General features: G+C 45.3%; 2 protein-coding genes across 8 annotated transcripts in view; one reads left to right on the top strand and one right to left on the bottom strand.

Moving 5' to 3' along the window:
• clcc1 (chloride channel CLIC-like 1) overlaps nucleotides 1–8472 on the top strand; it is a 69658-nt gene extending 61186 nt beyond the window's left edge. For all 4 annotated transcript variants that reach the window (XM_072511416.1, XM_072511412.1, XM_072511414.1 and 1 more), the window contains one exon: nucleotides 6432–8472. In XM_072511416.1, the coding sequence (XP_072367517.1) occupies nucleotides 6432–6479 (48 nt within the window). In that variant the 3' untranslated portion in view covers nucleotides 6480–8472. The remainder of the gene's footprint in view (nucleotides 1–6431) is intronic.
• A 1502-nt stretch (nucleotides 8473–9974) lies between these two features.
• The window catches only part of gpsm2 (G protein signaling modulator 2), a 118595-nt gene continuing 112896 nt past the window's right edge, over nucleotides 9975–15673 (bottom strand). For all 4 annotated transcript variants that reach the window (XM_072511410.1, XM_072511411.1, XM_072511408.1 and 1 more), the window contains exon 15: nucleotides 9975–11861. In XM_072511410.1, coding sequence (XP_072367511.1) covers nucleotides 11685–11861 — 177 coding nt within the window. In that variant the 3' untranslated portion in view covers nucleotides 9975–11684. The remainder of the gene's footprint in view (nucleotides 11862–15673) is intronic.

Genomic DNA, 15673 nt, shown 5'->3' with positions numbered 1-15673 from the left:
GGTTAAGTTTGAACTGCGGGGAAGGATGGTGAGGTTCTACAATTCATGGGCGTTATTCATTGTGGTGGGAAAGAAGGTGTCATTCGAGGCGTCGAGCATTGTGGCAGACAATGGTGGTAGGTACATAATGGTAAGTGGTAAGCTGCAGGGAGAGAGGGTGGTGCTGGTCAATGTGTATGCCCCGAATTGGGACGATGCGGGTTTTATGCAGCGCATGTTGGGTCGGATCCCAGACTTGGAAGTTGGGGGCCTGATAATGGGGGGAGACATTAACACGGTGCTGGATCCAGCACTGGATCGCTCTCGGTCTAGGACGGGTAGGAAGCCGGCGGCGGCTAGAGTGCTGATGAGGTTTATGGACCAGATGGGAGGGGTGGACCCTTGGAGATTTGCAAGGCCGGGGGCTAGGGAATTTTCATTCTCCTCACATGTCCATAAAGCTTATTCCCGAATCGACCTTTTTATTTTGAGCAGGGCGCTGATAGCGAGAGTAGAGGATACCGAGTACTCGGCAATAGCCTTTTCGGACCACGCCCCGCATTGGGTGGACTTAGAGCTGGGGGAGGAGAGGGACCAGCGCCCGTTGCGGTGCTTGGAGGTGGGGATGTTAGCGGACGAGGAGGTGAGCGAGCGGGTCCGAGGAAGTATAGAGAGGTACCTGGAGGCCAACGATAACGGGGAGGTCTGAGTGGGGATGGTATGGGAGGCGCTGAAGGCGGTGGTTAGGGGAGAGCTGATCTCCATTAGGGCCCACAAGGAGAGGAGGGAGCAGGGGGAGAGGGAGAGGCTGGTGGGGGAAATGGTGAGGGTAGACGGGAGGTATGCAGAGGTGCCTGAGGAAGAATTGTTGAGGAAGAGGCACAGCCTCCAGGCCGAATTCGACCTGGTGACCACCAGGAAGGCGGAGGTGCAGTGGAGGAAGGCCCAGGGGGCAATTTAAGAGTATGGGGAAAAGGCAAGCCGGATGCTGGCGCATCAGCTTCGGAAGCGGGACGCAGCTAGGGAGATCGGGGGAGTTAAGGACAGGGGAGGGAGTGTGGTGCAGAGTGGGGTTGGCATCAATGGGGTCTTCAGGGACTTCTATGAGGAATTGTACCGGTCCGAGCCCCCACTGGAGGAGGGAGGGATGGGCCGCTTCCTGGACCAGTTGAGGTTTCCGAAGGTGGAGGAGGGACTGGTGGCGTGAGTGGGGGCCCCGATTGGGCTGGAGGAGCTGATCAAAGGGATAGGAAGCATGCAGGCGGGGAAGGCACCGGGGCCGGATGGTTTCCCGGTCGAATTCTATAAAAAAATATATGGACCTGTTGCTAGTTAGGACCTTCAATGAGGCAAGGGAGGGGAGGGGGCTTTGCCCCCGACGATGTCCCGGTCACTGATCTCCTTGATCCTGAAGCGGGACACGGATCCCCTGCAGTGTGGGTCTTACAGACTGATTTCCTTGCTAAACGTAGATGCCAAGGTGCTGGCGAAGGTCTTAGCCACGAGGATTGAGGATTGTGTGCCGCAGATCATCCACGAAGACCAGACGGTTCGTGAAGGGGAGGCAGTTGAACGCGAATGTGCGTAGGCTTTTGTACGTTATCATGATGCCGGCGAGGGAGGGGGAGGCGGAGATAGTGGTGGCGATGGACGCTGAGAAAGCCTTCGATAGGGTAGAGTGGGGGTACCTGTGGGAGGTTCTGAAGAGGTTCGGGTTTGGGGAGGGGTTTGTCAGGTGGGTTAGGCTGTTGTATGAGATCCCGATGGCAAGTGTGGCCACAAACACGAGGAGATCCGAGTACTTTCGGTTGCACCGAGGGACGAGGCAGGGGTGTCCCCTGTCCCCCCTTCTCTTCGCACTGGCGATTGAACCCCTGGCTATGGCACTGAGGGAGTCAAGGAACTGGAGGGCGATGGTGCGGGGTGGGGAGGAGCATAGGGTGTCGCTCTATGCGGACGACCTGCTGCTGTATGTGGCGGACCCGGTGGGGGGAATGCCGGAGGTAATGAGGATCCTTAGGGAATTTGGGGATTTCTCGGGGTACAAGTTCAACATGGGGAAGAGCGAGCTGTTCGTGGTTCGCCCAGGGGACCAGGAGAGGGGGATTGGCGAACTCCCATTAAAAAGGGCGGACAGGAGCTTCAGGTATTTGGGGGTCCAGGTGGCCAGAAGCTGGGGGGCCCTGCATAGGCTTAATTTCACAAGGCTGGTGGAGCAAATGGAGGAGGAGTTCCAAGAGGTGGGACGCGTTGCCGCTGTCCTTGGCGGGTAGGGTGCAGTCAGTCAAAATGACGGTTTTTGTTCCTGTTCCAGTGCCTCACCGTGCTTATCCCGATGGCCTTTTTTAGGCGGGTCAACAGGAGTATAATGTGGTTTGTGTGGGCGCGAGGGACTCCGAGGGTGAGAAGGGTGTTCCTGGAGCAGAGTAGAGATATTGGGGGGGGGGGGGGGGGGGGGGCTGGTGCTGCTCAACCTCCGTGTGTACTACTGGGCCGCCAATGCGACGATGGTGCGCAAGTGGATGATGGAGGGGGAGGGGGCTGCATGGAAGAGGTTGGAGACGGCGTCTTGTGTGGGTACGAGTCTCTGGGCGCTGGCAACGGCGCCGCTGCTGTTCCCTGCAAGGAGGTATACCATGAGCCTGGTGGTGGCGGCTGCCCTCAAAATCTGGGGGCAGTGGAGGCGGCACAGGGGGGAAGCTGGGGCCTCGGTGTGGACCCCAATACGGGGGAACCACCGGTTCGTCCCAGGGAGAACAGATGGAGGGTTTTCCGGGTGGCAGAGGGCAGGGATACGAAGGTTGGGGGACCTATTTGTGGACGGGAAGTTCGCAAGTCTGGGCGAGCTGGAGGAGAAGTACGGGCTCCCCCCGGGGAACACCTTCAGGTATTTACAGGTAAGGGCGTTTGTCAGGAGGCAGGTGGTGGAATTCCCGCGGCTGCTGCCACACACAGTACAGGACAGGGTGCTCTCGGGGGGGTGGGTTGGAGTGGGGAAGATCTCGGAAACTTACCAGGTGATGCAGGAGGAGGAGGCCTCGGTGGTGGAGTTGAAAGGCAAGTGGGAGGAGGAGTTGGGAGAGGAGATTGAGGAAGGGACGTGGGCAGATGCCCGAGGGAAGGTGAACTTTTCCTCATCGTGCGCGAGGCTCAGCCTCATACAATTTAAAGTGCTGCACAGGGCACACATGACCGGGACAAGGATGAGCAGGTTCTTTGGGGGTGAGGACAGGTGTGTTAGGTGCTCAGGGAGCCCAGCAAATCACACCCATATGTTCTGGGCGTGCCCAGCGCTGGAGGAATTTTTGAAGGGCGTAGCGAGGACGGTGTCGAGGGTGGTAGGATCCAGGGTCAAACCGGGCTGGGGGCTCGCAATATTTGGGGTGGCAGAGGAGCCGGGATTGCAGGAGGCGAAAGAGGCCGGTATTCTGGCCTTTGCGTCCCTGGTAGCCCGGCGAAGGATTCTTCTTCAGTGGAAGGATGCGAGGCCCCCAAGCGTGGAATCCTGGATCAACGATATGGAGGGGTTTATTAAGTTGGAGAGGGTGAAATTCGCCTTGAGAGGGTCAGTACAAGGGTTCGTTAGGCGGTGGCAACCATTCTTAGACTTCCTGGCAGAACGGTAGACATTGGTCAATGGCAGCAGCAACTCCGGGGGGGGGGGGGGTTACTTTACTTTATTTTTATTTTTGTTATTTACACTGGAGGGTCTGAGGGGGTGTATATACCTGTTGTGTTAAGTCAGGGTGTCAATGTTAATTTATTATTTATGTACAGGGTGGAGGGAGGTATGGAGAGTTGCTTTTCTAGACTGTGTTTTGTACTTAACCCTGTTGGGTTCCTTTTTTCATTTTGTTCTTGATATTTTATGAAAACCTTAATAATAATTATTTGTAAAAAAAAAACATGGGTCAGCACGGTAGCATAGTGGTTAGCACAGTTGCTTCACAGCTCCAGGGCTCCAGGTTCGATTCCCGGCTTGGGTCACTGTGTGTGTGGACATTCTCCCCGTGTCTGCGTGGGTTTCCACCGGGTGCTCCGGTTTCCTCCCACAGTCCAAAGATGTGCAGGTTAGTTGGATTGGCCATGCTAAATTGCCCTTGGTGTCCAAAAAGATTGGGTGAGGTTATGGGGATAGGGTGGAGGGTGTTCTTTCCAAGGGCCGGTGCAGACTCGATGGCCGAATGGCCTCGTTCTGCACTGTAAATTCTATGATAAATTCTATGAACATGCGGGCAGTTGCTTGGGGGTTGGTGGGAGGATGGGATTGTTGTTATTGATATGGGGATTGACATTGCATTCGTTACTGCTTATTGTTTATTGTTGGGTGGTGCAAATATGGGAGAAAATGTGAAAAAGGAGAATAAAAAATATATTTTTTTAAAAGGTTCTATTTGGACAAAGGGAGGTTACAGTGGTTCTCTGTCAATTGTGTTGTACAGTTAATGTCCATTTATTGTAGTCTGTGCTTTGTTGATTTTTGTGGTTTCGTGCACAGGAGAATGCTAGTTTCAGAAATAATTTGTAATCTGTTGAAAGGAAGGGCAAAAACCAGATTAAAAAACCAGGCCAATTGGAGAAACAAACTAGTCCTGGAGTCCACACTGGCCCTGTTCAATCATACAGGGTATTTACCTTATGTACCAGGTGATCTCCACCCCAGCCAGGAACAGGTCCTGATCTCCCTTGAAAGTCATGATGTGGAGATGCCGGCGTTGGACTGGGGTGAGCACAGTACAAAGTCTTACAACACCAGGTTAAAGTCCAACAGGTTTGTTTCGATGTCACTAGCTTTCGGAGCGCTGCTCCTTCCTCAGGTGAATGAAGAGGTATGTTCCAGAAACATATATAGACAAATTCAAAGATGCCAAACAATGCTTGGAATGCGACCATTAGCAGGTGATTAAATCTTTACAGATCCAGAGATGGGGTAACCCCAGGTTAAAGAGGTGTGAATTGCATCAAGCCAGGACAGTTGGTAGGATTTCGCAGGCCAGATGGTGGGGGATGAATGTAATGTGACATGAATCCTAGGTCCCGGTTGAGGCCGCACTCATGTGTGCGGAACTTGGCTATAAGATTCTGCGTTGTTGCGCATCCTGAAGGCCGCCTTAGAGAACGCTTACCCGGAGATCAGAGGCTGAATGCCCTTGACTGCTGAAGTGTTCGCCGACTGGAAGGGAACATTCCTGCCTGGTGATTGTTGCGCGATGTCCGTTCATTCGTTGTCGCAGCATCTGCATGGTCTGGCCAATGTACCACGCTTCGGGACATCCTTTCCTGCAGCGTATGAGGTAGACAACGTTGGCCGAGTCGCACGAGTACGTACCACGTACCTGGTGGGTGGTGTTTTCGCGTGTAATAGTGGTATCCATGTCAATGATCTGGCACGTCTTGCAGAGATTGCCATGGCAGGGTTGTGTGGTGTCGTGGTCACTGTTCTGAAGACTGGGTAGTTTGCTGCAAACAATGGTCCGTTTGAGGTTGCGCGGTTGTTTGAAGGCAAGTAGTGGGGGTGTGGGGATGACCTTGGCAAGATGTTCATCGCCATCAATGACGTGTTGAAGGCTGTGAAGAAGATGACGTAGTTTCTCCGCTCCGGGGAAGTACTGGACGACGAAGGGTATTCTGTCGGTTGTGTCCCATGTTTGTCTTCTGAGGAGGTCGGTCCGGTTTTTTGCTGTGGCGCGTTGGAACTGTCGATCGATGAGTCGAGTGCCATATCCCGTTCGTACGAGGGCATCTTTCAACGTCTGTAGATGTCTGTTACGCTCCTCCTCGTCTGAGCAGATCCTGTGTATACGGAGCGCTTGTCCATAGGGGATGGCTTCTTTAATGTGTTTAGGGTGGAAGCTGGAGAAGTATTCCCTTGAAAGTATTCAAGTGTTTAACGCATGTGCTGGTAACCTGTTCCACAGGCCTGATGTTTAGTTTTTTTTACTGTTTGCCTGAAGTTAAATTGTAAATCAGAATTTGCAGAAAGAATGTTTTCCTGAGCAAAAACAAATTATTGTTTTGAGCGAGCAATTTCTAGAATGTACAGTATTATTGATGAAATGTCACTGTTCTACAGTGATGGGATATCTGATCTTAACCTTATTTGTGTAGCATGTAACTTATTTGAATTTTGCATAAATTTTTCTCTGCATTTTCAAATTTAAACAAGTCTTTTGCCACTGATGTATAATTTAACTTAAATGTAAAATCCCACGTTAGTCTTTGTTTCAAATATTGTAATATAGAAAGAAGTGTGTGAAGTAAGTATGCAATAAACTTCATGTCAATTTCCCTGTATGTCATTAAAGATATTCAGAGGTACTGAACATTGTTCATATTGTATGCGAATGGAGTAACATCAGCTCTTTTGATTATTAAACACTTCACAGGTGAAATAATGTAGATCATTATTTTCAAACTTTGAGATGAATTATTAATACTTATTTGTTCCATAGGCTTTCACTACTCTGGAGAGAACCAAAGAACATGAAGATTTCTGTTGAAGAAACCAGCATTAGTTATATCTTGCACCAATTGCTGGTTATTGGAAATTTCAATCAAATGGCCTCTTTGACTTTAGAACATAGAACAATACAGCGCAGTACAGGCCCTTCGGCCCACGATGTTGCACCGAAACAAAAGCCATCTAACCTACACTATGCCATTATCATCCATATGTTTATCCAATAAACTTTTAAATGCCCTCAATGTTGGCGAGTTCACTACTGTAGCAGGTAGGGCATTCCACGGCCTCACTACTCTTTGCGTAAAGAACCTACCTCTGACCTCTGTCCTATATCTATTACCCCTCAGTTTAAAGTTATGTCCCCTCGTGCCAGCCATTTCCATCCGCGGGAGAAGGCTCTCACTGTCCACCCTATCCAACCCCCTGATCATTTTGTATGCCTCTATTAAGTCTCCTCTTAACCTTCTTCTCTCCAACGAAAACAACCTCAAGTCCATCAGCCTTTCCTCATAAGATTTTCCCTCCATACCAGGAGTTTGTTAACATTTGAAGTGTTCACATATATCTTGTGAACAAAGCGTAAGATTGAACACGTATGCTATATGATGCAAACTTTAAAAGTTATTCATTTCAGGCATCCAGTGTGTACTTCTATCTTTCAATTTAATTTTAATCTATAGTAGCTTTAGCTATTTATTTTTTTAATAACACATTTGTATGAGTAGCACCACATTCAATTAAGGCTAATTGTCTAACATTGTATCAATTTTTCAATTGAAAATTTCTTTCATTTAGCCTGGAAGTCTGGTCCATTATCATTGTTTGTTCCCCAGACTGGAATGGTGTTGATCAACTTTAGGGAATTCTATAGATGGCACATTCTTACAGCTCCGGTGTAAATCCTAGGCTATCATCAATGCATCAGGAGCCTCAGTTTTGGCACTGAATGTTACTTCCACCAGTACCAATGAAAGTTCTGTATAAGTGCTGGTTTACCACTCATCTGTTTAGATTCAGTACTGTCGTGCAGATACTTTGCTGAAAAAAAAATGTTTTCTGCTAAGGAAACGGAAGATATGTCTCTAACTTGGCCATCTGTCAGTTCCTTTTGGTGCACTGAGATTATGCTGTTGTGATGTTTCACTGAGGGGCATCTGAAATATGATAAACAAACCTGAAATTAGTCAAAACTAGCTAAAGATGGAAACAGGGCTTGGATGTGAGGCCTTACTGCATGAATCTACTGTGTCAGGTCAGTGGCTTAAGATAGTTGTATCCAATGTGATGTGCAGCTATTTTCTCGAGTTCTCTTTTCAATAGCATTTTGAGTGCATTGCGCCATGTTTTCCGTTTCTAACAATCTAAACAAAGTTGAGCTTCAATGTATGCGTTGATTTGAACAGATCTCTTTTAAATCTGAAGAATTCACATCAGAGAACTGACAAAGGTTAAGTGAGGCTGTATTCAAAATGGCAAACTAGTAAAGTATCTTGGATTAGTGACAGAATTCTGAGTTATTCATTGGACACAGAAACTTGGCAACACAGAAATCAATTATGTGGTTTTAAAATTTGTATTTTAAAAATCAAGATGAAGATTTTCATGGCTAATTATTTTATATTGTTTCTGGCAGTGGCAATTCTTCTAACATAATACTAGTAGAAAAGTAGATATTTTTAATGAACACCCTAAAACTATTTTGCAGCATCCAAGAACTGCTTGCATAAAAAGAAAAACACAATTTAAATTTGAAAGTGGTTTCGCATAATGTAGTTACTATTTCTGTTCATACTATAATTGAGTGTGGTTGCTTTTATTTGTTTTCCAGCTGAAGTAAAAAGCTTGTTTCTTTCTGCATTAATTTCCAAAGTTGGCACAGTAAAGACACTCAAATTCTTGATGCAAACATTTTAAAGTAATTTTTAAGGAGTCCTTTGGAAAGGAGTTGGATTGTAGTTTGTAAACGTATATTACAGGCCTGGTTTTAGTATGTTCATGAAATTAAACTTTTCACACAAACTTAAAAGAGATCATTTATGCTTCGCCTACCTCTTTTGGGAAAGCTTTCTTTCCCCTATAGCTCTGTATTTTTCTCCTCTCAGGTATTTATCCAATTCTGCTTTGAAAGTTACTATTGAATCTATTTCCACAACCCTTTTAAGGCAATGCATTCCAGAACACTTTAATTCTGAGTTTCTATCAAAGTCCTTTTCAGTTTTGAACACCTTGAGAACAACCACAGCCTTTTCACATAACTGAAGTCCCTCATTCCCGACAGTCCCTCTGCCCCCTCTTCAAGACCTTGCTATCCTCCCTAAAATGCACTCCCCAAAATTGGATATAACACTCCCGCTGGAGTGGTGGCGGACTCATGACCGAGTATATAAAGAAACTGGCTGGGATTCTCTGATCTAAATTTGCCCTGCCACTGCTGCCAGTGAGAACGGAGAGCTTGGCGCTCAGCCAAAACCCCGTTCACTGCAGCAGGACCGGAGAAACCCAGCCACTGTTCCCATTGTTGAAAGGGTCAATAACTGGAGGGCACTCATTTCCTAGGTTTTTAAAAAAAAAATTCATTGTAAATGATCAAATTTCCTCACAAGCTTCTCCGTTCTAAGGAGAACAGCCCCAGATTTTCCAATCTATCCAAATAACTGAAGTCCCTCATCATTGGAATAATTCTTGTAAATCTTGTCTGCACCCTTTGTAAAGCCTACATCCTTCCTAAATTGTGTTGACCAGCATTGAATACAAAATTCCAGTTGAGTCAAAATCAAGCCAGTGTTTTAAAGAAGTGCATTATAACTTAGTTTCGAATTCTATGGACTGAATTTTCATTCCAGGATCATGAACCATACCCTAACCTCCTAACGTAATAGCCATTAATTGGTCTGGAACCAAGTTTGGCACCTAATTAGGGGCAATATAGGTTGGAGTTAAGCAATTAAAATTTAAAAGGAAAACAGTAGTCCTGACTGAGTTGGCGGTTGCCTTCAGAAATGTATATGCAGCAAGAGCAGAGGGCCAGTAATGGTTTTGGAAGCCATTCCTAAGCAGCCTCACATTTTTCTACTGATGCACTCGGTGAGATAGAGGCTGTGGCAGATGGAAGATTTGTTCCTCTATCTGGGAGAAGAGCGGCTTTGAACCAGGCCAAGTAGGCATGACGAGAGGGGACATGGGTGCCTCATGTACCTCTCTAGAGCTCAAATAGTCTCTTCTCATAAAATCAAGCCTCTCAACTCTTGTAATGGCTACTCATGAGCAACAAGAGTTTAAATCTCTCCTTTTGGACAGCTTTTTCACACTCCAGTCATAAGCACTACAGGCTCCCTGCTGTGTTCCCACCGTGCTCCCCATTTGAAAATTGCTATTTGTTGCTTCCAGCACCCTAACTTTTGCACTGTCCAAAGTGCTGTATTAAAACATTTGCAGAAATCTTTCATAGTTAGGTCACTGAAGCTATACAAGTTGGACACTGAATAATTTTTTGTTTTGTCCAGTGCCTTAAACAAATGTGACAGAATTCAGATTTGGAGGCCGCATTCTTTAATGTTCCGTCTATAATAAAAATACATTCTGAAGTCATGATTCCACAACACACTACATCATTGCAAAAACAAAACATGACGAATATCTAGTTGTTGCACTGAAAGGAAATAGTGATCAACACTTGAGAAAAATTAACCTGTCGTCCTTGCCTACCCAAAAATATAAAATGTAATTAAGTACTCAATTCTACCATTATTCAATGTTTTATTTGACTAAAGTAAGTAAAGTCGCCATAGCCCCAGATGACCATCTGTTGCTTTCCCCTTTGGTTTGGGGGTTGGGGGGGGGGGGGGGGGGGAGAGAAGCTGACTGGTGGTGATTTAGCCTGAGGATCACACCACCTCAGACGAGCGGCAAGGTTGAGAAGGCAGAGCCTTCATGAATAACATCAGCCGGTACAAGAGTTGAACCCACGCTGTTGACCACCCTCTGCATCATAAACCATCTGTCCAGCCAGCTGAGTTAAACCGGTCCCCTTTTATATTGACTAATAATGAATAGAATATATTGTTCCTTTTGCTGTGGAAGCACAAGAGGTATTTTCGAACAAAGCTGCCTGGGATGCTTAAAAAAAATTTAAATGTATATAATGTTTGTCTATCTCATCTTAGTAGTTTGATGAAATAAGACATTACCTCAATCTCGGCATGTCTGCCCATTGCCTCTACTGCATATCATTGTCATAAAAACTATGAACAATTAAAGAAATATATGTAGTTATTCCCCAAAATTGCTTCTCTTAGAGATAAAAGTAAAGTAAACCGAAATGTGAAATGCTATAGCATTGTAGAAGGAAAGCATGCCTAGTTACATTGCTTTTTATCTTGAGATTTGAATTTGAAAAAGAATCTGCCCGTTAGTTAATTTGTGCAGAATTTCCACAAGTTGAAGAACATTTTTGTTTAATCCTTTTACAAACGTACCTTACAAAAGCAGAACGAATGATTTGGGAGATAGATTTGGAGCCTTAAATATGAACTCAATACTGACCCCAACCACAAAAACAAGTGTAAATTATGTAAAACACGTTATAAATGCTCAGTACTGGATTTACAATCAAGAACTAAAAGAGTTTTTACAGCAGCAGTTACAAAAAAATCCACAAATCATGCATTTACAAGAGAAAAAAATCAGCACAAGACTGGCAGTAGAACACAGCTACAAATATTTTTGTACATCACAAAATAGTTTGGTTATAAATAACAATGATTTCCTGTATTAACTAAATGTCAAAGACTAAAGGGTATCTTTCGCATTTTTTTTTTAAATGAAGGCAATTGCAATTTTCTGCTGTTAAATGAAGGCAATTGCAATTTTCTGCTGCTAACAAATTTTGTAAAAATGAATTTAGTTATCAATATTTGTTGATGTAGCATCTGAAAAAAATCAGGATAATCTTTTACTTGTCATGATCATCATTAGATCAGTGATAATAAAAAGTTTTCAGTTTAAAAAAAAAATATAGAATCCCAGCATACCTTTTGACCAGTTTATGAATTAATAGACATTGTTTACTAACTTCAAATCATTCAAATTCCTTTAAAATTTGCAACAGAACATTAAAAAAACTTAAGAGCAACGTACACTTGTGGACAAAGTGGTGCGAATTTTACCAAATCCAAACCATTAATTTAAATTTCTCTGGAATAATTAGTTTTTAAAGAATTATAAGTAAACATGTTCATTCAATTCAATGGGAGAGATTCCTCTTTTTTTCTATCATGTTCAAGGGAAGTGCGACCCGTTGTTCATTCATCCGTTTGGCCTGAGATCGCAGGATTAGGCTAAAGAAGTCTTCATCAGGAACAGTAATACATTTACGTACAGGCTGTGGTAGTGCACATCTCTGGTCATCTAGCCTAGAGCCCTAAAGAAAGCACAATTGATTAAATAATTATTCTTTCAGTATCTTCTTCAATGTTATTTGAAGGTACTAGAAATTTAGGTCACTTACAATTAAGGATGTTCTCCTCTGAAGTTTGATATTTAAGCCACTTGGTATTTGTTTGAAATTAAACAAGCATAGCTGAGGAACTGAGTGACAACCGGGGGGGAGTTTGGTGAGGGGGTGGGGTGATCTTTTCCTTTTCTATCTTTTTCACCATGTAGGAATTGGTTCTTGCTCTTACTACAGCGAAAGGGGCTAGCTGTTTAGTGACTATCTGATAGGTGGTTAAAGTCTTCCAGTCCCAATGTTCAAAATCGCATATAAATGGGTGGGCAAAATTAATATATAGAAATAAGCAACATAAATGTGAATAATACCCAAGTAATTCATTCAAATACATTAAGGATGGCAGGACAGGTAATGTGTCATGGCCGCAGCATGTGGAAGCTCTTAGATGCCAGTGTGACCCAGGGCAAACACATCTGCGTTGTGGTTCGGGAAGCTTCGGCTCAGTTATTGAACTGGAGGCTGAGCTGCAAGTGCTGCAACACGTAGGGGGAAAGTTAACTGGCTGCTTTGGTCAGGGACAAGAGAGTGAGGCTTGTAAGGAGACAGAGGGCAGGTGTGCAAGAATATCATCAGCCTCTGCAATTGTCCAACAGGTTTGAGGTTCTCTCAGCTTGTTTGGATGACAGTGAGGGCTGCAGGGTGGATGAGCAAACTGAACATGGTACAGGAAACCATTCAAGTGGGGGAGCAAAAATGAATGTAGTGGTAATGGGGGACAGTGTAATGAGGGGGGGTGGGGAGAGAGAGAGAGAGATAGACACTGTTCTCAACAGCAAAAGTCCAAATGGCTGTGTGATGCTAGGGTTCAGGACTGGAGAGGAACTTGCAGTGGAAGGGGAAGGAGACAATTGTCGTAGTCCATGTTGGTACCAATGACACTGGTAGAAGTAGGAAAAAGATTCTGAACTAGGAAAGCGGTTCTGCATAGAGCGTATGAAGAGCTAGGCACGAGCTTAAACAACAGAACCTCAAAGGTTATAATAACTAGATTACCTGAGCCACATGCAAATTGACAGCGGGTGTGTAAAATTAGAGAGATGAATATGTGGCTCAAAGTCTGGTGTGAGAGAAGTAGGTTCCAATTTGTAGGATAATGGTACCAGTGGGGCAAGTGGAGGCTGTACCATTGGGATGGTCTGCACCTGAAACTGCATAATTAGGGTAAGAGAGTTTTAGACTGAATAGTGGGGGAGGCAAGAGATGTGGTATGTCAGAGTAAAGACAAGGGATTAATATGGAAAATTAAAAACAGACCGGGACGAAAAAGAACTGAGTATAAGTCTAAGAGTAAATCAACAGATAAGGCTAGAGGCTACAAACTAATAAAAAAGACAAAACGTATGGCTCTGGAACTCAAATGCACGTAGCATTCAAAACAAAACAGATGAACTGATAAGATCTAGTAGCAATTGCACATTCTAACTCTTTCCTCTCCTTTCTCCCCCCCACAACATTCTCCTCCAGTTCCGCATGCTCTTCTCCCTACCCCCCTTTTTTTTTTTTTGAATAATGGTGTTACATTTGCTAATTTCCTGCATCTAGGAAACTTTGGAAAATTAAAATCAGTGCATCAACTAAAAGCCAAAGTCTATCCAGACCAGTGGATTGATTGGTCAGCCCACCATGGGAAAACGTGGTTGCTAAATTTGTTGAGGCATTAAAACGGTCCAAAGTCTTTAGATGGGTGAAGTGAGTGGACAAATATTGGAAGATATTGTAAATTTAGAATACCCAATTATTTTTTTATATGACAGGTAGTCCCTGTCAGGGCTTTGAATTTAAGGGGCTGTTTAGCACAGGGCTAAATTGCTGGCTTTGAAAGCAGACCAAGGCAGGTCAGCAGCACGGTTTGATTCCCGTAACAGCCTCCTCGAACAGGTGCCGGAATGTGGCGACTAGGGGCTTTTCACAGTAACTTCATTTGAAGCCTACTTGTGACAATAAGCGATTTTCATTTTTCATTTCAGATGATATTTAAATGTGGGAAAATATGAAGACATTCACTTTGGCAAGAAGGATAGAAAAGCAACATCTTATTTAAATGGAGAGATTGCAGAACTCGATACAAATCTTAGTATGCAGGTACCTTAGTGATTGGAGGCAGCACGTGGCACAGTGGTTAGCACTGCTGCCTATGGCACTGAGGACCTGGGTTTGAATCCCAGCCCTGGGTCACTGTCCGTGGGCAGTTTGCACATTCTCCCCGTGTCTGTGTGGGTTTCACCCCCACAACCCAAAGATGTGCAAGTTAGGTGGAATGGCCACGCTAAATTGGCCCTTAATTGGAAAAAAAATAATTGGGTATTCTAAATTTACAAAAAAAAGGCAAATGGACTGTTGCCATTTATTGCAAGGGGAATAGAGTATATAAGTAGGGAAACTTTGTTACAGCCGTACAAGGTGTTGATGAGACCACATTTGGAGTACTGAATACAGTTTTGGTATCCTTACTTTGGAAGTATTTAATTGCATGAGAAACAAGGAAAAGTTGGGTTTGGGAGTTTAGAAGAATAAGAGATTAGTTTATTGAAACAGATATGATCCTTAGGTGACTGGAGCGGGTGGATGCTGAGAGGATGTTTCTCCTTGTGGGAGATACTGGAACTCGGGGACACAGTGTAAAAGTTCAGTCTCCGAGGATAGTGGTCAATGGAATTCTCTTCCCCAGTGCAGTAGAGGAATGGTCGGTGAAACCTTTCACGGTCGAGGTATATTGACATCTTGTTAATCAAGACTCTATGGTTAGCGGTGGGGGGGGGGGCAGGGATCAATAAATTTGGGGATCTCTTTATTGATGGGGGTTTCCCGTGTCTGGAGGAGGAGTTTGAGTTGCAAGGGGGGAATGGGTTCTGGTACCTGCAGGTAAGGGATTTTGTGTGGAGGCAGGTTTTTACCTTCCCGCACCTGCCGCCCCATGGGCTACAGGATAAGGTGGTGTCGAGAACAGAAGTAGGAGAGGGGAAGGTCTCCGAGATCTGTAAGGAGCTGATGGAGTGGGCCCCTCCAGGGGAGGGGAAGAGGAGCTGGGTGGGGAGTTGCAGGCTGGACTATGGGAGGAGGCCCTGAGGAGAGTTGATGCATCCTCGTTGTGCGCCAGGCTCAGCCTGATACGGTTTCAGGTAGTCCACAGGGCACACATGACTGTGACCCAGATGAGCAGGTTCTTTGAGGAGGTGGAGGATAGGTGTGGGCTCTGCAGGGTCCTGTGAACCATGTTCATATGTTTAGGGCATGTCCGAGGCTGAAGGGTTTCTGACGTCATGTCAGAGGTATTACAAATGAGCGTGGGTCCAAGTCCAGAGGTGGCGATCTTCATTGTGTCGTAAGACCCATGAGCCCAGGGGGCAAGAGAGGCCGATGTCCTGGCCTTTGCCACCCTGGTGGCAAATCTTATTAGACGGATCTTACTAGGGTGGAGGGACTCGGAGCCCCCGAAGTCGGGGGTGTGGGTTAGTGACGTGGTGGGAGTTTGTTGCAGGGGTTTGCTCGGAGGTGGCAGCCATTCATCGACTTCAAATTAAGTGGTCAGTGGGGGGAGGGGAGGGGAAGAGAGAGGCATGGGAGGTGGTTGGGAAAAGGTGGCACTGTTTGTGTAAGCCATGTTGGCTGGGGTTTGTGCCTGGGGGGGTTGTTGAGTATATTATTGTGGTTTTGTTTTTTATTGAAATTTGATGTTTAAAATTGTTAAAATTATAAATGCCTCATTAAAATATTTTCTTTAA

Source organism: Scyliorhinus torazame, chromosome 7, assembly GCF_047496885.1.
Source record: "Scyliorhinus torazame isolate Kashiwa2021f chromosome 7, sScyTor2.1, whole genome shotgun sequence".
Lineage (NCBI taxonomy): Eukaryota > Metazoa > Chordata > Chondrichthyes > Carcharhiniformes > Scyliorhinidae > Scyliorhinus > Scyliorhinus torazame.
This window is presented reverse-complemented; position numbering and strand designations above follow the sequence as displayed.